This window comes from Hermetia illucens, chromosome 3, assembly GCF_905115235.1.
Source record: "Hermetia illucens chromosome 3, iHerIll2.2.curated.20191125, whole genome shotgun sequence".
NCBI lineage: Eukaryota > Metazoa > Arthropoda > Insecta > Diptera > Stratiomyidae > Hermetia > Hermetia illucens.
Genome location: NC_051851.1, coordinates 127,669,202 through 127,693,690, shown reverse-complemented (window position 1 = coordinate 127,693,690; position 24,489 = coordinate 127,669,202). Strand labels below are relative to the sequence as shown.

General features: G+C 40.6%; 1 protein-coding gene across 1 annotated transcript in view; it reads left to right on the top strand.

Moving 5' to 3' along the window:
- The first annotated feature begins 5,288 nt into the window (after positions 1-5,288).
- The window catches only part of LOC119650840 (dual specificity tyrosine-phosphorylation-regulated kinase 2), a 276,384-nt gene continuing 257,183 nt past the window's right edge, over positions 5,289-24,489 (top strand). The window contains exons 1-2 of the mRNA XM_038053980.1: positions 5,289-5,669; positions 5,781-5,838. Coding sequence (XP_037909908.1) covers positions 5,626-5,669; positions 5,781-5,838 — 102 coding nt within the window. The 5' untranslated portion in view covers positions 5,289-5,625. The remainder of the gene's footprint in view (positions 5,670-5,780; positions 5,839-24,489) is intronic.

Genomic DNA, 24,489 nt, shown 5'->3' with positions numbered 1-24,489 from the left:
TGTCTGAATTTGAAAACTCGCTTGACAAACTTATTCTCGACGCAAGGGGATGGTCTAAAGATGAATTACCGGTGACTTTAATGCGAAAGCCAAAATTGAAAAATTTTGGTTTAGCTCTCCATATAACGTAATGCATCTGCAAAGCATGTGGCGCATACCTGTGAAGTGCTCATTCCCGGAGGATGTTTTAGAAAGAAAAAATCCCACACTCTCGCGTGTCCAGGCCAGAGTCTTTTGGCGATTTCAACCTCCTTAGAAAAAAGGCAGGCGACCAGACAATGAACCGATTTTAATACGGTCTTGTTTCTAATAAAACCTTAAAAGAAAAGGATCGCCGACAAGCAAAGGGATTCGAGTTCACGTTAGACCCTGGGTAAAACAAGAAAGGGGCGAAGCGAAACCGATAAAATAAATGTGGAAACCGCCAAGAAGCGACTATGTTATGCGAAATAGGCTAAAACGAAAAGAAGGATTGCTGTTCGAACTATGGAAAAAAAATCCCAACACAAAAGAACATCGAGCCTTCAATCTGCGTGCAAGCGACCGTTCGCGTTATTCGGCCAATGGTTATAATGGAGGGCAAAGATCTTGACGAGGTCACCACGAAGGGGGAAATTTACACAGCACTCATAAATCAATTGAAATTGAATGATGTGAAGGAAATGGATATCAAGAGCCGCAGGTAGAGACCTTAACTATATCACTGGCTGCAGCAAAGTTCTTTTCAGATGGATCGCGTGCAAGCTACGCAAGCAAAAACCATAAAAAAGTGCTTCGAATGCCTCGGGTTTGGATATATGGCGAAGAATTGCACTAGCACTACCGATAGATCCAAACTGTGTTGAAGGTGTGGAGGGGATTACATTTGACGAAGGACAGCACTAAGAACCACTTCCTATCTTCTATGTAGTGAAATCAAAGATCGCGGTTGCAACCATATAACGGGTAGTACCAGGTCCAACCTACAGGATCGATTTAAGTACCTTATACAAATGAGAGTCAGCTAAATTTAAATCACTGCCAAACTGAAGTGTATGAAAAGAAAATCAATGTTGCCTTTGTCTGTGCACAATGCAAGGGTCTCAATCAAGGTGCTTCGAAAACGCATGTAAATGGAAAGGCTGGGGCTTGAGCTTGCGTTAATCGAACTTTTCAGCAAGAAATAAAGCATCGCGAACACCACTGTATTAGGATTAAGATCGACGACCTTTATATTTACAGCTGCTATGCCGCCCAAAGTATGAAAATACCAGATTATTGTAAGTTGCTAGACAGACAAATGGGAGACGCCAAAGAGCACATGGGGTGTTCTCCTGCTTAAACATCATTCGGTGTGGATAGCTAGGCTTCGTTGTGGATCTTACTTCCGTAAATGACTCGCTGAACAAACATCTGTCCCGGTGTGTTAGCAAAGAGTATACGCATAGCGATCATTAGACTATACATATTACCATTAATAAGCTGCCGAGAACAATAAACTCAAACCTAACGAGACCAGAAACAGCCCCCAAGATCACTCGATGAGGGTCCATTTCTGGAGGAATTGCTGCGGAATATTGAGTTTACAGGAACGGCTGTAAGTAAGGCGTCGCCGTTGTGCCAACAAATACGTTGAGCATGTGATGCTTCCTTGCCAAGACGCGCACAATCTCAGAAGCACAACTCTAACCACTGGTGTAACGCTGAAATGCCGTACGATATCTTGAATATGAAAATGTGCGCAAAGAGTAAAAAGTATTGCTTTCCTCCAGTCTGTTATGAGACAGATTCTGACCTATGGTGCGATACGTACATGTCGGTTATGTAGATAGTCAAAAGTAAGTCCCCCCCCCCCTTTTAATTGCTGTGTGAGTTGGTTTCAACATGGTTTGCCCAGCATCCAGAAACTACCTTCCATCCCTTCAGTAACTGTGGATCAAGTTCTGGATGCAGTAAAAAGAGTTCGGGATAACGTAATCTCGAGTATTAATCAAATTTCCAACGAGGCGTTAAAACTGGTAACCAAGAATTTTCGCGCAAGTGCTCGCAAACTACCTACAAGAAGAGTCTTTCCCCGAAGATAAGAAATTACAAAAGCTTGTATTGATCCGGTAGGTGAACCAACATCCTATAGACCTATCTGTTTTCTGAATACAATAGACAAGGTTCTTGAGCGAATAATCTACCACCGGCTATATATAATAATTGACAGTGGTTGATGCTACTAAAGTAGTTATTGAGCTACGCACGAAAGCCTTTGGCGAAGGTGCGTGCTGGTGACTCTCGACTTCAAGGACGCCTTCAATTCTGCCAGATGGAATCGTATCATCGAAGCACTCATCGCGGCACAAATGCCAAAACTATATGTTAAGTATCATCCTCTCTACTACTTCCAACACTAGGAGCTACTTTACGATTCGAACAAAGGGTTAAAGACAAATTATATAACGGCCGGAGTTCCGCGGGGGTATTTTCTGGGTCCTCTGTTATGGAATATAATGTTTGATGGCATTATACGGCTTCCAGTAGATAAGCAAACTGTTGCCGCCAGATTTGCAAATGACGTTGGAGTGGTCAAAACATCAGAACCCCTGACGAAGTGGAGATCTATGCGAGCGAAACTATTTGGACGATACAGTCTTGGTTTGAAGACTTCGGACTGAAGATTGCCGAACAGGAGGAGGAGTCGGTATTTTTTACAAAACGGCGAAAACAACAAATTGCTCAGATTTGCATCGATGCACATACTGTTCCCCCTCAGCCATCGTTAAAATACTCGATAGCAACTTTCGGTTCTAAGCAGGGCTTTAAGCCTCACTTAAAGCTTACTGGGTAGAAAGCAGCGACCGATTGTCTTTTGTGGTACAGGTACAGCGCAAGATGCAGAAGACGTTTTTTCACCTGTAGAAGATTTGAGAGCTCAAGGAGAAGTCTTGAAACTGAACTAAATACCCGTTCAACGGTGGACAACCTGGCAAGATGCATGGTGCAATTGAAAACAGTATGGGGCGTCCTAGTTACAAAGGTTAAACGGATGCACCAGCAACTAAGAAAAACAGAACAGAACCCGACGCATAGAAGGAGATTTACTGCAACTCATGCAGAGTGAACAGTTAACAGCTTCCCCACGAAGCAGCACCAGAACGGTGGTCCTGCGGAGAGAGCGAGGCGAAAACATGAGAAGATGCGTATCCATGATAAATTTTCCTCAGCCAAAAGAGACATACAGATTCACAGACCCGTTCGTTTGAATTATGAGTTCCGCCAACTTGAAAAATGAAGTTTAAGTTTCATATCAGATCCAAAATAGAAGTACGCATTTGGTATTACATGTTTTGAGCAAAAAGCGTACGATCGTTTTTTGATATGTCTATGATGACCTAACCCCTTAAATACTACACCTACCTAAGATCTAACACAAACTGCATAAAATTCTTAGCCGTGGGAGCCTAGTCAGTTGTTAGGCACTGGATAAGGTTTCCAATAATCGTGACAGAGTTCCTGTGAACATTTGCATTAGGTGCCACAATGGCTGAATAATCGGTAGCCTACTTGCCAATTTCTTGAAATCAATGGCACTGAGGCGTCCAGCCTGTAGACAATAAAGGCGCTGCCACACTGCTTTTTCACCAATACACAGGAGCGTAACAAACTCTCAATACATTTGCTGCGCGACGTCGGAAATTGCTGTGTGTGTTGATATTTTAGGTATACTTCCCATAGCCACTTTAGTTCATGAACTACAGATCTGCAGCTATCTTCCTAGATGCAGCCCGGACTCCCAATTTTGTTCGTCCTATTTGATTTTTAGTGAAAATTTACTCAATTCACATTTAATATGGTTCAAGTGGTAAACCTACAGCAGTGAGACAGCACAGAGACGAACACAGTATCCATGACAAATCGGGATTCGAAAAAGGCCAGCGATATCAAGAGCCTTACACTTACACGTCAATAAGTATTCCTCTTTTCGTCTCCCTGGGGGCAGATTTGGAAACTTCATTGCTTACTTGTCTGTCTGGTGCACACTTAATTATTTCGACCAGCCACAGTTTTTGTTTATTTAGGGGAAACCACCATCATTATAAGAAACGTTCGCAGTGGGGTGGAATTTTACTATCAATAAATAGGCCACAAACGCACCCAATAAACCTCTCCATGTTTATTTCCTCTGAATGTTAGAGCTAACACTTCAAAGAAAATTGCACATCACTTTCTGAAAGCTTTCTTAACCTATTCACACTATTTATCACCCACAATCTATAAATAATACAATGCGCACACTTTTAGTTTCCTAGAAATTCATTTCACTTTCAATCACTTCGATTGTTGAACTCCCTCAATTCCTTCTAAATTGACTTAGTCAGTTGTCCAAGTCTATCAAAGGCCGAATGAGTGAATGAAAATGGGGTATTTCCCAGAAGCGTGTGTTTTTGTAAAACTGTGTCATCTTTCATCAAAGGAATACGAAAGACTTTTCCCGAAAACATCTTTGAAATAAATCAAGAAAGATACAAAGATGCCTTGCTACAGCCTATGCCTTGTAAATCAGCGCGTGAACGGGTCGTGGTGGCCACTCATATCATATGTTTGTTAGCGAGGCTGAAAATAAAGCCTCATTCTCTGTAAGAGGAATATAAAGTTCTCCGCTGTCCAGCACAATCGCCAAGCAAGATGCGCCTGGGATTAAGAAAGAAGCTGTAAATCGTGGGTGACTGGCGTGGGAGGCAGATAATTTGTGTCGTGCGACATCAACAACGCTTTCGGCTCATCTGTCTTTTTAGAGATTATCTTGTAAATCTTCAATGATGGCTGGCGGCTTATGGTAAAAATTCTTGGGATGATATTTCGGGGAAGTTTCGGTTGCTAGGAAGTTGAGGTTGAAGGACGATATGGCTTGATAGGTATGGTGTATGCTCAGGAAAATTTGATGTGAATGGCGCAGTGGACACTTTGAGCATATCCAGAACGCACAGCTACTATCCAGAAATATATGTCAGGACCACTATGAAAACGGCTCGTTTGTAAAAAAATATGGTATAATTGAGGCAAGGTTGAAATTTACCCATCATTATCCCAAGCCCACTTCAAAATTATTACATCCATTGATTCATCGATTGCTTATTTGTCCATCACGTTTTACGTTACGAGAGCACGATAATGGACAGCCTTCAAACGACCGCGATCTAAATTCAATTAGTATCACCACCTTCCGTTCTACTGGCGTCTGCTGGAATCCACCACCTTTCTGTAGGCATCTGAGGTTGCCCTGAAATAGTAGCCTAGTTGGGAGTCCGTTTTCTATATACTAAGCAGTGCGGACGGAAAGCTCTCTGGTAACGAAAACGACTTCGAAAACGAATCTTCCAAGACGTTGCGAGCTCGTGGCGTTACAGATACTTTGCATTCTATAATCTATTCCGCAGAACGTCTAGTATTCAGATAGAAGATTGAATCGATTGTATTCGCGTGTCCATTTCGCGCTAAGCCGGGAAGCGAAGATCGAACAGTTTTTTGTCGAAATTTTCTATAAATTTCAGTATTAGGTGCAAATTTGTGGCGTGATTTTGGAATCAGTGCTCATATTATCTGAAAATCGGAAAATTGCGGATATTTGTGCGCGCGAAAAGAAGGAAAACATACGAAATGTTCGATTTATCTACGAGCGAACTTGTGTCCATCTTTATAAGGTTGTGACTTTGTGAATTTTACCGTATTATGTTCATGTTTTTCCAAAAAATAATAATAATAGTTTTAGAGTCTCAACTCATACTCATAATTATACTTTTGTATCCGTTTAGGAATCTGAAACACTTCTGTTTATATCCTATGCCGGATATTACGAGATTTTCGACACAGGTGAGTTATTAAAGAAAAGTATTTTCCAATCACCACCGATTGCTATGTACATATATATGTTTCAAAGTTAATAGGACGTCCGTTCGTTATATAATTACATAAATACAATGCATTATTTTGCTGATTGCATCTTTCTCGCCAGGTAATGCATTATACAACTGAATCTCATATTCTGTTGGTTTTTGCATGATATTCAGTTACAGTTACGAAGCCTCCAAGTTTCAAGCTTTTTAAGAAGATTACGCGCAAAAACAAACCACAGCGAAATGTGTTTTGCTTAGATTAAACAAAAACTGTAATTATCGTACAAAGGGTATGGGGGAAGGGTACCAGATTGAGCAACAAATTAATTCAGATGTATGTACGTAGGCGATGAACAATCAAAATATATGGTGGTGAAAGTATACACATAAAAATGTAATTAGCGCGAAAGTTATTGGTTTTCATTAGTAAGATCTTCGCCAAGGTTTCGATTGGATGAAAAAATAATGAGATCTATGGTTCTAAACTTCCACGTTAGCTAAAACACTTAATCCAGATTGTACACAATAAATCTACAAAGATTGCCACATGATTTTATTTTGGATTTGATACAGATTCTTCTACTGGCATCAAGTGAAATATTTCGATGTATTCCAAGTGAACTTCTAATGAATAATTACCTCAATAAAATGCAGTCACACAAGGCAAACTTTGAAATTCGAATAATCATCATCATCAACGGCACAACAACCAGTATCCGGTCTAGGCCTGCCTTAATAAGGAACTCCAGACATCCCAGATTTCCGGATGGGATCATCCTCATCCATACGGATTAAGCGACCCGCCCACTGTAACCTCTTGAGCCGGATTTTATCCACAACCAGACGGTCATGGTATCGCTCATAGATTTCGCCGTTATGTAGGCTACGGAATCGTTCATCCTCATGTAGGATGCCAAAAATTCTTCGGAGAATTCTTCTCTCGAACGCGGCTAAGAGTTCGCAGTTTTTTTGCTAAGAAACCTAGTCTCCGAGGAATACATAAGGACTGACATCATAGTGTTGTACAGTAGGAGCTTTGACCCTATGGTGAGACGTTTCGAGAGCAACAGCTTTTGTAAGCTGAAATAGACTCTGTTGGCAGCCAACAACCGTGTCCGGATTTCGTCGTCATAGCTGCTATCGGTTGTGATTTTCGACCCTAAATAGGAGAAATTATCAACGGTCTCAAAGTTGTAGTCTCCTATCTTGATTGTTTTCGTTTGACCAGTGCGATTCGATGTTGTTCGTTCTTTTGGTTTTGGCGCTGACGTTGCCACCATATACTTCCTCTTGCCTTCATTAATGTGCAACCCAAGATCCCGCACCGCCTGCTCGATCTGGATGAAGGTAGACTGTACATCTCGGGCTTTTCTTCCCATCATGCCAATATGGTCGGCGTAGGTCAGTAGTTGGGTGGACTTGAAGAGGATCGTACCTCTTGCATTTACCTCATCATCACGGATCACTTTCTCGAGGGCCAGGTTAAAGAGGACGCATGGTAGGGCATCCCCTTGTTGTAGACCGTTGTTGATGTCGAATAGTCTTGAGAGTGATTCTTCCGCGTTTATCTGGCCTCGCACATTGGTCAGCCTAGTCAGTCTTATCAGTTTCGTTGGAATACCGAATTCTCTCATGGCCGTGAACAGTTTTACCCTGGCTATGCTGTCACAGGCGGCTTTAAAGTCGATGAAAACATGGTGCTTGCCGCACAGAGAAAATCTGATCTGTTGCTGATTTGCCTGGAGTGAAGCCTCTTTGGTATGGGCCAGTGATGTTCTAGGCATATGGAGCTATCCGGTCTTGCATGATAGGGGAGCATAGTTGGTACTCAGCAACGTGGTGCTTCCATAATTGCTGCAATGCGTGACATCCCTCTTTTGACGTATGAGACAGATAATGCTACGTTGCCAATCGTCAGGTATTGATTCGCTGTCCCATACTTTGAGCATCATTTGATGAACCACTTGGTGTAATTGGTCGCCTCCATATTTAACCAATTCGGCTGCAATTCCATTGTCCCCTGGCGACTTGCGGTTTTTAAGCCGATAAGTTGGACGGACTGTTGTGCTTCTATGCTTGGTGGCGGCAGTATTTGTCTGTCGTCTTCAATTAGCGGGACCTCCAACTCGCCCATATTTTGGTTGTTGAGTAGTTCATGAACATATTCAACACATCGCTTCAATATGCCCATTCTGTCGGAAATCAGGTTTCCCTCTTTGTCTCGGCAGAATGAACATCGTGGTGTATAAGGCTTCATCCTGCTGACTTGTTGGTAAAACTTCCGCGCCTGATGCGATTGCACCTTATACTTTTCGAGATGACAGACTTGTTGGTTCTCCCAGGCTTCCTTCTTCCGTCTGTGAAGTCGCTTCTCCGCTCGACGGAGTTTGTGATAAGTCTCCGCGCATGCTCGCGTTCTTTGAGAATGGAACAATACTCGATATGCGGCATTCTTCTGTTCCGTAGCTAGCTTACATTCATCGTCAAACTAGCCGTTCCGATTTCTATTGCGGCTGGGGCCAAGTATCTTAATGGGCGTATCAATGATAACGTTCTTCAGGTGGTTGTGAGGATCATTCATTGATGCTTCATCTCCAATATCTCTGTTGACTGCGGTTATTGCTGCATCCAGTTCGCCCTTGTCGTGAAGGCCGGGAGGTGGCGGCGTTCGATAAACTCGTGGTCAATTTGGTCGAAAGTAGTCCCGTCTGGAGGAGCCCACGCATGTTTGTGGACCGGTTTCCGCGCAAACCAAGTACTTCCAACAACCATTTCGTGCGATACTGCTAACTGAATAATGCGCAGTCCGTTATTATTGGTATCCCTATGTAAGCTATGGGAGCCAACATATCGCCTGAATACGGGCTCCGTCCCTACTTGACAGCTGAAATCTCCAAATATGATTTTGATGTCATACTTTGGATAGGCTTCGTGGGGCCGCTCAACTGCCTCGTAGAAGGTTATCCGACTCTGCAGTCTCCTCTGTAGGGGCGTAAATGTTTATGACGCTTATATTTTTAAACTTGCCTCGCAAACGCAGAGTGCATAGGCTGTCGCTTAAATTTCCAAAACCTTCTTGTTATCGGTTTTGAAAATTTAAGCGACTGCGTTTCATTTTTGGCTGACTAAGAAACTTACTCCGAGCACATGGTTTACTGGATGGCCACTATAATTTATGGTTCGGCGACTCTTCTCCAGGAAACTGGTCCCTGCCCATCGCATCTCTTGCAACGCTGTTACATCACCCTTTTATTGGGACAGGGTATCGGCTAGCTGTTCGGCAGCATTCGGTCTGTACACCGAGCGCACGTTCCATGAGAAAATGTGCAAATCGTCCATTTTCGTTGTAAAATCCGTCCTGTTTGAGGCTCCTTCAGTGGCTTCCTAACATCGGTTTCCGTGTAGGGTTGTCAGCCCTACCCAACCCCCAAGCTGGAGGACCAGTTGGTACAATTCGTCCCGTTTTTAGGCATGGGAGACTTGCCTTCATCCTTCTCCGTCTGCAGTTTTTCATAAAGAAAGGACTCCCAGCGATCACCACATGGAGGTGGAGATAGGGTTTGGTAGTAGAGCTGTTGGTGTTAGTTCAGGAGGCGTTTCCCAGGTTTTATGCTCCATCGTGGGTACCAATCCTGGGACCTATACTACCCTTCGAAACTCGAATGGGAAGTTAAATATTATGCACAAAAGAGTATTGCCTGGGAATTGAAGGAAGGAACAAGTAATTTCTTGTCGATGAAATCGACAGGCCCTGTTTTTTTGTTACCGGAGATTTAGTGGAGTTTTGCTGAAAAAAAACCCTCAGGTGTGTAAAGAATTAGGATGCGAGTAGCCAAATGTCTATCGCCAGATGACATTTGTCGATCACAATCAACAGAACCACATCCCATGTTCCGAAAACGGCGAATATTTGACCTGAAACTAACTTCACAGAAGCTCCCACATTTGTATGAGATTAGGATAATTAACTAGAGAATATAGACAAGGTGTTAGCATTTCCACTATTCGGTGTTAGTCGTCTACCTTGGTGACCAGGAGCATAGCTTGGCCTGATGTAGCTGTTTCGCCATAATCTATGATGACCACTTCAGTAGATTCACGTAGGTAGCGGATAAAATAAACTATTTACCATCCGCTCCCAGTACGAGATTTTGCCGTAGACAAATATAAAATCATATCGTTCCTTTGCTGCACCAAAGATTCGTTAAGAGCTTCCCGCAATAAATCCACGAAACTTTGCAGCGGGATACAAACCAGTAGAGCTTTAATATTCGCAGCTACACAATCCCGCTTGGCATCAGGGAGCGTGCTTGCCTTAAGATCATCGCGGAAATGGGCCACGAAGGACCAATGGAACAAAGGCGACGTTTCAGTACTAACTGTCAGGGTGAAGCCTCCGCTGAGGTTCGGGGTGAACTCCAAAGAGTCTGTTTAGAGTTTCCGGAAATGGGTCCTTTGCATAGAGCAGGCATTCCCAGGCTGTATCTCCTACAATTCCACGAATTCTATCTATCTCAAATCAATGATAAGATTTCGTCTCAACCGTGTACTAATATGTCGCTACCACTACTAGCGTCACATGTGTAGTAAAGTACAGTTGCAGGTGTCTAGCTATATAGCCAGAAAATTCACTTCCCTGTTATTGGTAGCATGGAAAAAATAAAGCCCAGACATTGCTAGGCTGACACAAATCAATGGTGACAATGCCATCAGGCGCGTGGAAAATAAAGTGCAGAGGATTTCCCGAAACTATACTACCTCCAGTTAAACACTCGTAATTGAAATTCTGGACGTACCTTAGCTGAAACTTTTTTTGCAGTTAACCTCAGAATATACCATACGCTAGGAAGTAGTGGAGCAGATCACTGAATGAATCCCAACGGAGTGTCCAGACAGTGCAATTTGAACTTTGGGGGTTACCCACCTGGCATGCTGAGCATACTGAGTGGATTACCGTCGAAGACACCCTATCTCGGAGAAAAAAACGCAAGACTGAATATTTGTTTGCCAATCCTCCACAAACTCATAATCTCCATTATTAGTGGAAGAACAACACTCTGTTCGAGGAGCGGGTTTGATCAAGGTTTCCAAAGAGGGCTGGAATCTGTAGGACAGAAAAAATTTTTAGCGACTATATCGAAGGTTTCCGATGGCGTCCCGCACACATGGCTTATCGGAATTAGTAAAGCTTTTAGCGTCATGAAAGAAGCGCATATCAGTCAGTTATGGCATTCATCGAGGGTATCAACACTTCACAGCCCATCTCTATACAGAGAGGCATCTTCCAAAGAGATTCGTTGAATCTACTCTGGCTATGAATATCTCCTCGCACTTTAGTGGCTACTGATTGATGGTTTTGCAATCCGATATGGTCTACGTGCTAAGTGCGAGCAGACTTACTTGATGTATTTAGATGACATTCAGCTGTATTCTGGTGCTGAACACCATCTTAGCTAATAATCGACTCCAAGCCTATCGTCATCAAAGGTGATCACGAGCGGCATGCTATGTCGAGCCTATGATCGAGACAAATTTCTATAAGAAGCTAGGAATTCTGCGATGAATTCCTGCTGTTGTTCTAATTACTGCGACGTGTGAACCAGGTATTGAAGTTTACCTTTCAGGAAAGGATTAAATAAGTGCATTAATTGTGTTCACCATCTTTCCACTGACATATGCATTCGCGGTTGAAAGTCGTCCATTGGCGGGCATGGACTACTATGTACAAATTCTGAATGTACCTTCCAAATCCTGCCGTGAATCGGATGAACCTATATCATAGCATCGGAAGCAGGGGCGTTGTTTATGTTGCCATAAAACATCACTGCTGACTCGCTATGCGTTTATTCTTACAGGGGCAGAATAACCAAATAGTCTATTCAGACATAGAAAATAGATGATAACATAATAAATAAATAATAGGAAGATGTCTGTAGTAAAGCAAAGTTTTTCGAAAACGAATCTATGAACCCTATCAGAGAACTACCTCTTACTATTACCTACATGTTCCTGCACTTTAAGCTAAATGGCGGCTCCGAGCTGGAGAACGTCTATTTAACATCATCTCGCCTACGGCGTTCGCAGGCTTTCGCGAATCTGAGAACATTCTCCAGAGAGAGAGAGAGAGAGAGAATGCGCAGATTCTTCGTTGAAGAAAACCTTATCAAGGTCTCAGGTGTGAGTAGCCGAGCAGCTGCACACGACGTACAGGGCCGTCTCTTTATCTTCTTACCTTGGCTGCATATAGCCGAGACCACCACTCGTTAAAGCCCTATTCGGGGTTTCCAACTTCATAAAAGATACCAAAAGCTAGTCCTGGCCCCACCATTGTGGATCCAGAGCCTTGGCGAGCCAGTCTGTCAGTTTCCTCATTATCAGCGATGTTTGAGTGCCCTGGCACCTATATTATGAATGTTTCGTTCTCTCTACACAAACTGGCTTCATATATCCTTGCTGTTTGGTGATAATAATGCTGCCGGACTGTCGGAACAGATTCAAATGGTGTAACCCCTGCATTTTGGTCATAAACATTATTTTGCTGCCAAGAAAATGGCATATATCGCCGCTTGGAATATGGTCGTCATTTTTCAGAGATATCGAGCCAGTTCTATAATCGGATATCTGAGAATACTCCTGTGCTCGATCCGTCTTCCATGACTGACCCGTCAGTGAAGATTATTAAGTCTGTAACCCCAAAGCCATGTATTGTCTTTCATGATTACGACATACTATGACTTTTCAAGGATGAATCTGAAAACCATTTGATCGGCGGGCATCAGAGCCACCTGTTTGCAAGAAATTTCCAGAGGGGCGCATGACCGTTGGTCGCCTTTCCACGCGCCACGCGTCGTTGGCTCCTTCCCTTTTCACCTCCAAATGAAATGGCCTGTGGGCATATTACTCCTTACTCCCGTGATACTCAGGCAACCAAGCCTCCGAATCTGCGTCAGCAGCTTCCTGCTGTTGGCAAAGTTCAGCCTCGGACACCAGACGACGCATATCAAAATAGGTTTCATTATGGATGCATACATCCAATGAATCCGTTTTGTTGAAAGCCCCAGATTATCGCAGTCCTGCACCAGGATTTCCGGTATTGTTCCTGGATATGGTGCTTGGAGTCGAAATTTACTCCTAAATATTTGACTGTTTATGCCAGCTGGATTTCCACTCCTGCTAAGGTGGGTAGTATGTAGCTGCCCCACTTTACGTTCCTAATGAATATAACTAGTTCAGTCCTCATAGCGTTCACCGTGAGTTCATTATAGAATTATCATATATGCAGTGTTGAATTCAATCAGTCACATACTGCTCGCAAACTTGCCGACAATTATCTCGACAAGTTCGCCGGCAAATGCTTGCGTGAAGATCTTTCTATCTTCCAGGAAGCATTGCAAACTGTCCATTACTAGGAGCCACTACACCGGGGGGCAAGAGCCCAGCTCTGTGGGAAACCTCTAACACAACTTCCCTCAATCGACTTCTGTCCGATCAATATGTTAATCTTTCTCCACTCTAACGTGTGAAGGATCCAACCGATTAACAGCGGATCGATTCCATGCTGTACTGCCGTGTTCCAAATCGAAGCGGATGAAACGTAATTGAAGATTTCTTCAATGTCCATGAGTTCACCTTCTCAATTTTTGCCAAGGATTTGCCTTTCTGGTAGACATGTTATCTATAGTGAAGTGGCCACCTGAGGATGCATGTATCCCTTATGAACCGATCTACCACTGCTCCAGTGCTCGGAAGCTTTTTGCGTATGTATAGGTGAGTTTCACTGGTTCGGAAATAAATATTACCTTCACATCACGTCAGTTAATTGGAATATACTAGGCGGAATGTACTAGGCAAGCACGGTCTGTCTGGGAAATACACTTCAAGCAAATGGTTTGCCGTTTCTTCATCGCTTTCTGTGTACCTCCCGCTCTGTAGGCGTATATAACCCAACTGCTGACTACTTTCTTTGACAAGGATACGCTTCAGCTTTAAAGTTGCCTTAAGAGAGTTGGTCTGTTTGCAAAAGCGTCTCCATGATGCTCGTTTGGCCGACCTTACGTTCTTCTTTAGACCTTTTTGAGTCTCTTTATAGTGAATCCAGCCAGCGACTAAAATAAACTTTAGAGCTCGGTTAAGGAGTATCCTTGCCGTTCTCCTCTGTTTCGCCAAATCTGAGTTCCACCGTGGTGTTTTACCCTTCTTTAGTGTCTTGAGTGGTCAGTTCTTTCCGAAAGGCGATTCCTGTTAACTGTTCGCTATTCATTTAGTAACCAAAATTATAGTGAAGTATGTAACTGTATGTTCATAATTATTTATGCCAAGTGATGATTAACTAACCCCTGATGATTTCTGGTGATGCTTTTTTATAGAAAGGCAGGAAGGATTCACGTTTAAGTGGAGAATTGTTGTCTAGGAGGAATACCGTAATGACCACGTACGTTTATTGATAGATTACATATTTCTAGATGTTTTATAAGGGAATGCAGGTAAGTTTTCCAGTTTCTTAATCTTCTTCTGGACCAAGCGGGTGAGGATGAGGGAAGCACTAGTGATGTCGTAGAAAAGAGGGTTCCGGTAGAACTTCAAGTTAGGTCTCCTATATTTGAACGTGACTTATGTTCGATTACAATTTCGAATTGCTGCTATTCTTCCGCAACCGTGGGGGGATGGTAGGCCAGACTAGCTAAACGTAAAGGGCCAGCTTTGCTCAAAGTTGCTCTCACATAGGGATTCATCCAAGTTTTTTTGATCCGGATGGCAAAGTGGATAGATCGCTAGGCTGTCGAAGCCAAATATCGCGGTTGAAATTTCACTGTTGCAGAGGGATTTACATCGTGACTAGATGTCGAATACCAGTAGATTCAGCTGGGAATGAGTACCTGAGTCAAATCAGGGTCATAACCACGCTAGTGCAAATTCTACCACATTGTCTCTTGTAGCGCATCGTAGTTCCGCAATGCACTGTTACGGTCTTGAATAAAGTGCTCTCACATACTTCATAGCGCAGATCTAATCAGATTATCGCGCCAGCTATTATTGTTATTAGTATTTTAGATTGTTATTGGGTTTCATATGGTAGTTAGAGATACGAAGTCGGATTATTTTGCTTTCTAGTACTGTGTGACGTTTACATTTACCACTGAATTTCTGAAGCAGATAACTTCTGATTTTTTAAGGTTTTGTTTGTAAAACAAAACCTTATTAAAATCGGTTTACTGTCTGTCTGTCTGTCTGTCCGTCACACGCATTTTTCTCGGATACGGTTATAGCGATTGCCACCAAATTTGGTAGAAAGGTGGGAACTGTGAACGCTCACGCATATAGTGAGTTACATCCTCTTACGACGAATTTAAGGGGGGGTCCCCATACATGCAAAAGGGGGGTGTAAATTTTTTTTTCATCAAATATAGTCATATGGGGTATCAAATTAAAGGTCTCGGTTAGTACTTTTCGAAGCCGGTATTAGTTTTGACTTTTGCTGAAAAGTTGGGGAGCGCGGGGGGTTGAAAGTGGTCATTTTTTTAACGAACCCATTCTCAGGAACTATCCAACCGAAAAATCTGGAAAAAATCAGGGGGCTGCCACTATATGGTGCCTAGGCTCCGAAATACCCTCCATATCGATACCTGTTCAAATAAAGTTAATAATGGTATATTACTATAATTTTTAGTAATTGACAGGAAAACCCCCCTTAAGTTCACCCTAGAATCACAAAAGCAGCAATGTAGGCTACAGTATGGATCATGATCCTGCCAAATTTGGTGAAAATCGCACTATTACTAACAAAGTTATACTAGGTCAAATCTGCACTCCTCTGCAAATTCAAGACTATGAATGTCAATATCACTTGAAAGTGGCTTTTTTCACATAATATGCATGTTTTACGTGCTACATGCTAATGGGACAAATGCACGCCCAAATCTCTTTATAAAAGAAATACACAAAACCTTTCATACCTGAAGCGTCTAGCTTCCGGTTTCCCGACTTGTTTCTTTTTGCTGAGAGAATGCCCTAACACCTTAAGAATGACGTACTCAAAGGATTAAGATGGGAAAAATATCTGAATACTTTTATTTTGAATTTAAACGTAACCCTCCTTGTCATATACAATCATACCGATGTGTTTTTCTCAAAACTACATTTTTCAAATTGGCCGAAGTAATAACCCGAGTCAATCTTGGCCGATTGACTTAAAATTTTAACTCTATATTAATAATTACATTCTGCATGGAAGTGCATCGGATTTTTGCGATACCCTGCATAAGTTTTTTGAATAAATTTTTGGATCGCTTCCAAAAGAATTTATACAGATTACCATATGTACAATTAAAGACTTTTTTCAGATTTGAATTCAACTAGTTTCATTGTTCTACTGAAAAAATTCCAAAATACACGACCTAATAAATAAGGCCACTACAGTGGCCTAACCTAAGGTCTCCAATGCAGCCTGTTTTCGGGATAGAAAATAAGTGAGTGTTTTTCAAGGCGGAAGGAATTAGGTAGTAAACAGTGAAACATTTTCGTAATATATAGTTCAGAATACCATCATGCTCAAAAAACTTTTTGTTGTTGACCATCGAATGGATAAGTTTGACTTCAGTTGGGAGTTGAAGACAAGCGGTCCACTTCACATCAGCTGATCATACCTCTGAAAACTGTACGAGAAAGGATCTTTCCAGACCCACTATATTTTCGCAAACCTCATTTACCACGGTGTTATTCCACGATTTATCGGAAGGAGACGTCTCTTGAACAAGTGGCTAAGAAAGTTAAAGAAGGTGGATATTTTTTTCTTAGGGTGAATGAAACTGTAGATTGTCTATTTTTGGAAGGGAATGGTTGAAGACAAGTGGAATGAGTTTGATTCAGCTCAACAGTTTTTTAATTCTAGAAGAGTTTCGGAAGAAGGAGATACCCCAAGTAGCGTATTTGGACTAAAGTGGCTCTCCAGTCTTCCCTGAAGGGACGTGAACGTTAATGAGGCTTATATTTCTAAATTTGCCTCGCAAACACAAATTGCATAGCCTTTCGCCTACGTTTTCAAAGCCATTTTTTGGTTGGCTAGCACACCTACTCTGAGACATAGTTTACTGGATGGCCATTATAATGTATGGTATAGTGGCTCTTTTCCTAGAAACCGATAAAGACTGGAGACAGGAAACGGGCTCTTTCGATTTTTAATGGTGGTTGGCACCACTCGTTTGAGAAAAATTGTTCCATCGAATGGCCACTCTATCTTCTACCATTACGGAGTTATAGCGCTTTTCGAAAATAGTGGCAAAAAGCCCTGACTTGCCCAATAAAATCACAATTTCTACCATCCTATTTCTGTTCAACTCGCAGTACGATCGTTAATTTTTTATTCACATTTACTATTTTTTACGGAATTTCAGTTTACTTCACAGAATATTAAGAAATAATAACTTTAGAGTAAAACTTTCATAAAATATTAAAGATAATAAATACAAAGTAATTAATATCCAAGGGTCAAAGGGGAAACATTTTCCATAACCCTGTGTTAGGATAACAAGCAAATTTGAGAAATTTTCTTTATTTTTTCCATAATTAAATAATTTCAATAATAAAATCTTTAAGGAAACCTTGTAACGGAAGTTACCGTAAATGTAAATTCAAAAATTCCAATATCCGTAGTAGCTACGAGTTCAATCTTCTTAGTAAGCAACTCCTTTTCCAGCTACAAGTTCATTACAAAGATTTTCAAGTTTCACATTGTCAAGGAGGCATCGAACCATGTTCTCACACTTCCCTTCTACGGCAAGTTGGTGTAAATTCAAAATTATTTTCTTAAGATTGGAACTAGTTTTACCTGCCTGACATTGTTCAATCCTACTTCGATCGGAGCTCATTCCGCAATTGATACTTATAAGGTGCAAACCTATTAAGCTTTCTGTTTCGTTGAACCTACTGAAGTGCAAGTATTGCGTGAATGCATTTCGGAGCATAGACTGGGCAGCGTAAATGTATCAAATAAAATAAAATGGTTTGCGGCGAATGCATCACGTACCCTGAATATCATATGTGGATGCTTACGATTTGATGAAGAAAATTTCACTTTTCATTTGGACTACTTTTCATTGTATTTGTTTAACATTGCGTGAAATACGAACGTGACAGTTTTCGCCTGTGCAAATCATAAAATCACAGATGCACTGTTACTCGATGAAAGTATTAATTGTGCATAGCGCCAAATGACCTTAATTTCCTATTACCTTTCAGTTGGTTATTTTGCTTGTTGCACCAGAAACGCATTCTAGCTCTAATTACTCTGTTGCATGCTGCCCTTGGGGGGTTTTGGCTCTGAATAGTCGAGTTTTTATTTGAACAGTTTTTCGTTTGTTCTAGGAAAACAAACGAGGAGTTACCAACTTTTTTACCTTGATTGAGGGTGATTGATGTTGTCGAATGAAAAACCGTCGGATAATGCAGTGTACAGTAAAATTCTCTGTCATGTTATCAACTTTAAATTTCCCTCATTGAAGTGATTTCAAAGTTCTGAAGTTAAAGTTGAAACTGTCCAACGTTGGCATAGAGAGTTATATATTATTATATATTATATTTTAACACTAGGAGATTTTCAGAATCGCCTTTTTTTATTACATATGTTAGATCGTTAACTTAGCTTAAAATATCCTCCAAAAATTTCTAAGCGAAATTAGTGTTCCTTGGGATTTTATGAGCATGGAACCGAACACTTATCGGGAACAGCTTCAGGTTCGAAGGCTCAGAATGTACACGGTTTATGTCCTTACGTGATCTTATAGCGCAAAGTAGAGAGCGTATTCATAAACTTTTGAATTTGAATTTGTTGTAACTGTATTTTTTTAGTAATTAAGAATGAGAAATCTCTTCCTATCCTAAGGGCGATTTTTCTAACAATTTTTTTTCAAACCCGTTTTCCTCAAAATTACGTTTTGTACAATTGCTGGAATTCTAGTTCAAAAAGTAATAAACCGACCATTACGAAATTTGGTGGTATAATTCTTTAATAGTAATTGCTAAGAATACGAATTAATATTCGAGATGATACCATTTTTTAAGGGTGCATTTTATCGCATTTTTTAAAAAAAAAAGTGATGAAAATTGAAAAAAACAATTCAATATCTGCAACATATTTAATTTTAATTATTTTTAGCAGCATTGAGGTTCATATTCCTAGAATAAGTTAATAATGTGAAATGAAAGCTTGTTGCTTTCAAATAAAAAATTGGAGTCGCTACACGTCCTGCAGTTGGAGAACTCTAGTTATGACTTTTAGTGGAATAGTGTCGCGTCAGATATTTGCTTTGGTTCAAATTTTTCAAAAAAAGGTTTAAAAGTTGCGGTCAAAATCGATTATAATGACTCCGGTTATAACGACAAATCACTTATTATGACCAATTTTCCACGTCCCCGTCAAGAACCATATAATTGTTTGATAGATCATATCCAAAATAACGATATCGCTTATTCATATCGACTTTAACCACGCATTTTTTGGATAAATTCCAGAAGAAAATCGGATATACCGACTTATCAAGTCGACCCCATTATGCACATCTGTGTAAACAGACTCTTGTGACAATTCATTTATTTTGCCACAATCTCTACCATTTAGAAAGCAAAAGAAAAAAATAAATAAAGAACTAGATGTAGCTAGATTAAAAACTAACAAGTCGGGAAACCGGAAGCTTGACTCTTCAGGTATAAAAGGTTATGTGTTTCCCTTTGTGAGGAGCGATGAGTGCATGACAATTCGGCATGATAATAGTTTAAAATTCCATTACCTTCTATTTTTTAGGAAGCGATTTAAATAAACCATTTGATGGAAAGCAGTGAATACCTGAGTACCATTTATAAGATATTCTCCCCTATCTTGCTAGGCCGGATAGCCTCATACTCCAAGAAAATCATTGGCCTATACCAAAGAGGCTTCACTCCAGGCAAATTAGCAACAAATCAAATTTTCTCGGTGCAACAAGCGATGGAAAAACCGTTGGAATATGGACATCAGTTGCATCTTTTCATCGACTTTAGAGCCACTTATGATAGCATCATGGGAAGAACCACCCGAGACGTGTAAACTGCCTTCATCTAGATCGAGCAGGAGGCGCGAGATCTTGGGCTGCACATTAATGAAGGCAAGACAAAGTTTATGGTGGAAACGTTAGCACCGAAAACCAACCAACAAACGATATCAAACCGCACTGGTCAAACAGGAAGAATAAGGATAGGGAATACAACTTTTAGACCGTTCATAATTTCTCCTATCTATGGTCGGAAATCACAACCGATAACAGCGTTGTTGGCAGCCAACAGAGCCTATTTCAGCTTACAAAAACTGTTCCGCTCGAATCGTCTCACCATAGGGTCAAAGCTCTTACTGTAAAAGACTATGATCTGGCCAGTCCTCATGTATTCCTCGGAGACTTGGGTTCTTAGCAAGAAGAATTGCGAACTCTTGGCCGCGTTCAAGAGAAAAATCCTCCGAATAATTTTTGGCCACCTACAAGAGGATGGACGATTCCGTAGACTACATAACGACGAAATCTATGAGCGATACCATGACCTTCAGGTTGTGGATAAAATCCGGCTCAACAGGTTACGCTGGGCGGGTCACTTAATCCGTACGGATAAGGATGATCCAGCCCGGAAAGTCTGTAAGGGCAATATAGAAAAAGAAGACGAAGTAGACTTTGCCTGGGATGGAGCGATGGTGTAGGTCAGGACGCCAGGCAACTTTTAGGGATATCGAATTGGTGGACCTCGGCGAGAAACAGAGATGTATGGAGTTCGTTATTAAGGCAGGCCTAGACCGGATACCGGTTGTTGCGCCGTAGAAGATGATAATAGTCAATCTCATACGCTTCACACTCGAAGTTTAATATTGTTAGCAAATGCGAAGAACTTAACCTACAACAGATACAAACAAGTCGGGTAACCGAAAGCTGGACACTTCAGGTATGAAAGGTTTTGTGTATTTCTTTTATAAAGGCATTTGAGTGTGCATTTGTTCCTTTAGTACGTAGCACGTAATTTATGCATATATTATGTGTGAATATCCATATTCAATTTTGAAGAAGTGACAAATTTTACCCATCGTAACTTTCTTAGTAATAGTGCGATTTTCACCAAACTTGGTAGGGTCATGAGGGGTATTTCAGAGCCCCATTTAGTGGCAGGTTTCTGATTTTTTTGAGATTTTTCGGTTGGGTAGTTTCTTAGAATTGGTCCGTTATCGTTTTTCACAAAACCTTAACAACGGCTAGGGCCAAGTAGATTCTTCATGAGTGGAATTTTAATATTTCACTCAAATGTCAATTATTCTCGTTAACTATGACGTCAGCATCTTATTTGCATGGCTTTAGAAGCAGTAAATTCGCGCGAAATTGCTAAATTTGAACTAGTATAACTTTGGCTTTAGTTGCCAGATTTCTATGAAATTTATCATATGTATACGGAGTATTGTCCACTATGCTGGTGCGAAATTTGTTAGTCCTGTAATAAATTTAGGGGGTCTTCAGTCAATTTCTAAAAGTTGGTAATACACAGTTAGTAAGTTTATTTTAACAGATATCGGAATGGAACATATTATGAGGCCTAGATTTCATCTGAGTGCACCTTCCAGATTTTTTTTTGGGATTTTTGGATTGAGTAGTTTCCGAAAATGAGTCTTGTCTCACTTTAAGTGTGTACATTTGGACTCTTTACTGACGTACTTTGCAATTCACGTCAAAACTAATATCAGATTCGGGAAGTACTAATTGAGACTTTTCATTCATTATGGGTATATTCGATGAAAAAAAAATGTTACATCCCCCTCTTACATGTATGGGGAGCCCTTTAAACTGCATGTAAATTTATGTCATGCATTGTATGAGTGGGATTTCATAGTTCCCATATGTCCACCAAATTTCGTTCGGATCGGTTTAGCCGTTTTGGGGAAAAGTTCACATGACAGACTGACAGACAGACAGAATCGATTTTGTTAAGAAAAGAAAAGTATAGTATAAACCTTCAAAATGATTCCTAAAAATAACTCTTTCAATGTGGTTTCCCCTTAAGCCAATTGGTCGATGTTCAAATAAAGGATTAGTGCCCGGAAATGATTAAGAATCCCAAAACCTGAAAAAAATTTGGCGGGCGAAATTCATCGTGAAGGTCCATCCGCAGATACTGAATTTCCACGAAATGTTCCTTTGACACGATCTTCCTTGCCTTTTTGATACCTAGCCTTACTTATGTGGGCTCTAGGAAGCGTTGAACATTTCAATCCCTCACGTGCCATTTAACAAGCTTCACGTGTCATTAACAGATACGTGGGTCTGCACCGGAGCCTGATAATCAAACAAACACTGGAAATTGCACTAACCTAGCGAAAGATCAACATGCGAGATAAAACTGAAAAGAAAATATAAAAAAGTAACGGCTCCACTGTACACGTGGAGCCCTAAAATTCCGGACTTGTGTGCCACAAATTGAAAGTGAAGATCCATAACAGATCCTCAGTCAACGCTTCTCCTGCTTCATGTGTGCAATGAGGCACGACCTTTGAGGTGCTCTCGCTGCCTTGGCATCCTCAGGCATCACAATGGCCGGATGGATGACCCGTTTATTAGTAGGGCAAGGAGAAGTCCTCAAATCAATAAGAATTTATAATTATTTAACTTAATTTCGTGCATATAAATTAATAATTCATAAGAAGTAACAAATAAATAGATAGAAAAAATATGTAAATAATCGAAAAAATAGAAACTAAAAGAACGTAAAACGAAAATGCTTAAATAAAAAGGATAATAAACGATAAATAATAACAAAATTAAAAATAAAATTAATATTTTCAATAAATATACGCATTCGAAAATAAAATGCTCTCGCCCTTAGAGTTTTAAAAGGAAAGGTTTGGTCCACAAGGACCATGAATGTATCCTGTAGCACCTATAGAATGATACTAATAACACAATGATTTCTGAAACTATTTTGACGCCCTATGGTCTTTGATTATACTTGTAGATTCAAACATTAGCCATTCAATAAAAATGAGGAAAACAATTATACAAGGTAACGTCTAGCGGCAAGCACAGATTTTCTCCTTTTGCTTTTCTTTTGTTTTACAACCCGAAAACATTCTATGGATTTGTTGGTATTCTTAACGAGGGACTTATCTGCAAGCAACTGGGGGTCTGATTTGCCTAGTCATAAGAGAAGTGAGATCCGCATCAAATAGGAGAGGAGATTATCGGTAGAGCATCTTCAATGATAGCGAAAACCCTCCACGTAGAGTGGTTGCCAAGTCTGGTAGCAATGGTTGGCTAGAGAGGTTTAAGAGAAGAAATAATTTGGCCTTCAAAAAGATTTGTGGGGAAAATAAAGCAATAGATAACGACGTGTGTAAAAAATACATTGCTGATCTACCATCCCTTTTGAGTAGTTATTCCCAAGACGATATTTATAACGCTGATTAAACGGCTTTGTTTTACAAATGCCCCCATAAAGCTACTTTTGCCTTAAAAAATGAGGAGTGTCACGGAGGTAAGGTCAGCAAAGAGCGTGCCATTTTATGTACTACTTTTACTTTTATGTGCCAATGCGACTGGCATGGACAAAATTCCCCTGCTCCTCAAGGGACAAAAACCCTCCCCATCAACTGCAAAAACAACAAAAAAGCTTGGATGACACGCGTGCTTTTTATGGAGTGGATAAAAGTCATCAACCGATCAATGAAACTCCAGTATGTCAAAATTTTGTTTCTTACCACCACTAGCAAACTGCAACATTTAGACATTTAGATGTTATACAAAATTTAGTAACTGGGGATAAAGCAGATAAAGAAAATTGTTGCACAATAGGCTCACGACAATGAAGACTCCGAAGAATAATGAATGAGAAAGCAGTTGCAAGTGTCTTAAAGAAAGAAGCTCAGAAGGCAACGGCGACTTTGCAGCGTTTTTAAGGTATTGTGCAAAACAAAACCTTATTATAATCGGTTTACTGTGTGTCTGTCTGTCCGTCTGTTTGTCTTTCATATGCATTTTTCTCGGAGACGGTCATAGCGATTCACACCAAATTTGATGGAAAGATGGGAACTGCAAAAGGGACAAATGCACACTCAAATGATATATTATTATAAAAGAAACGCACAAAAAATTTGATACCTGAAGCATCCTGCTTTAGGTTTCCCGACTGGACACTATTGACAGATTTGTCGCCGCAACATCGACTGGGAAACAGAAGAAAATGAACGATTTTTTTTAAGTCATGTAACTGATTGATTGATTTTTACATGTCGTATATTTTCAATATACATATCTAACTAAAAATATTGTACATACATACATATAAACGCACTTCGTTTTCAGCCTAGAACCCCTTTATAAGAAAATTGGGCGAGAAAAAACTGGGTATAAGAAAACCTAGGTTTAAGAAAAACTTTCTTGAACCAGGTTCGACTGTATTAACTTTATTTGAACAGATATGATATAATTTCGGAGCTTAGACACCATAAAGTGGCAGTTTTCTGATTATTTTCAGATTCTTCGGTTGGGTAGGTTCTGAGAAAGGTTTCGTGAAAGAAATGACCCTTTTCCAGCTCCCGCCCGCCCCTTAGTGAATTAAATGGTAAAACTGAGACCAC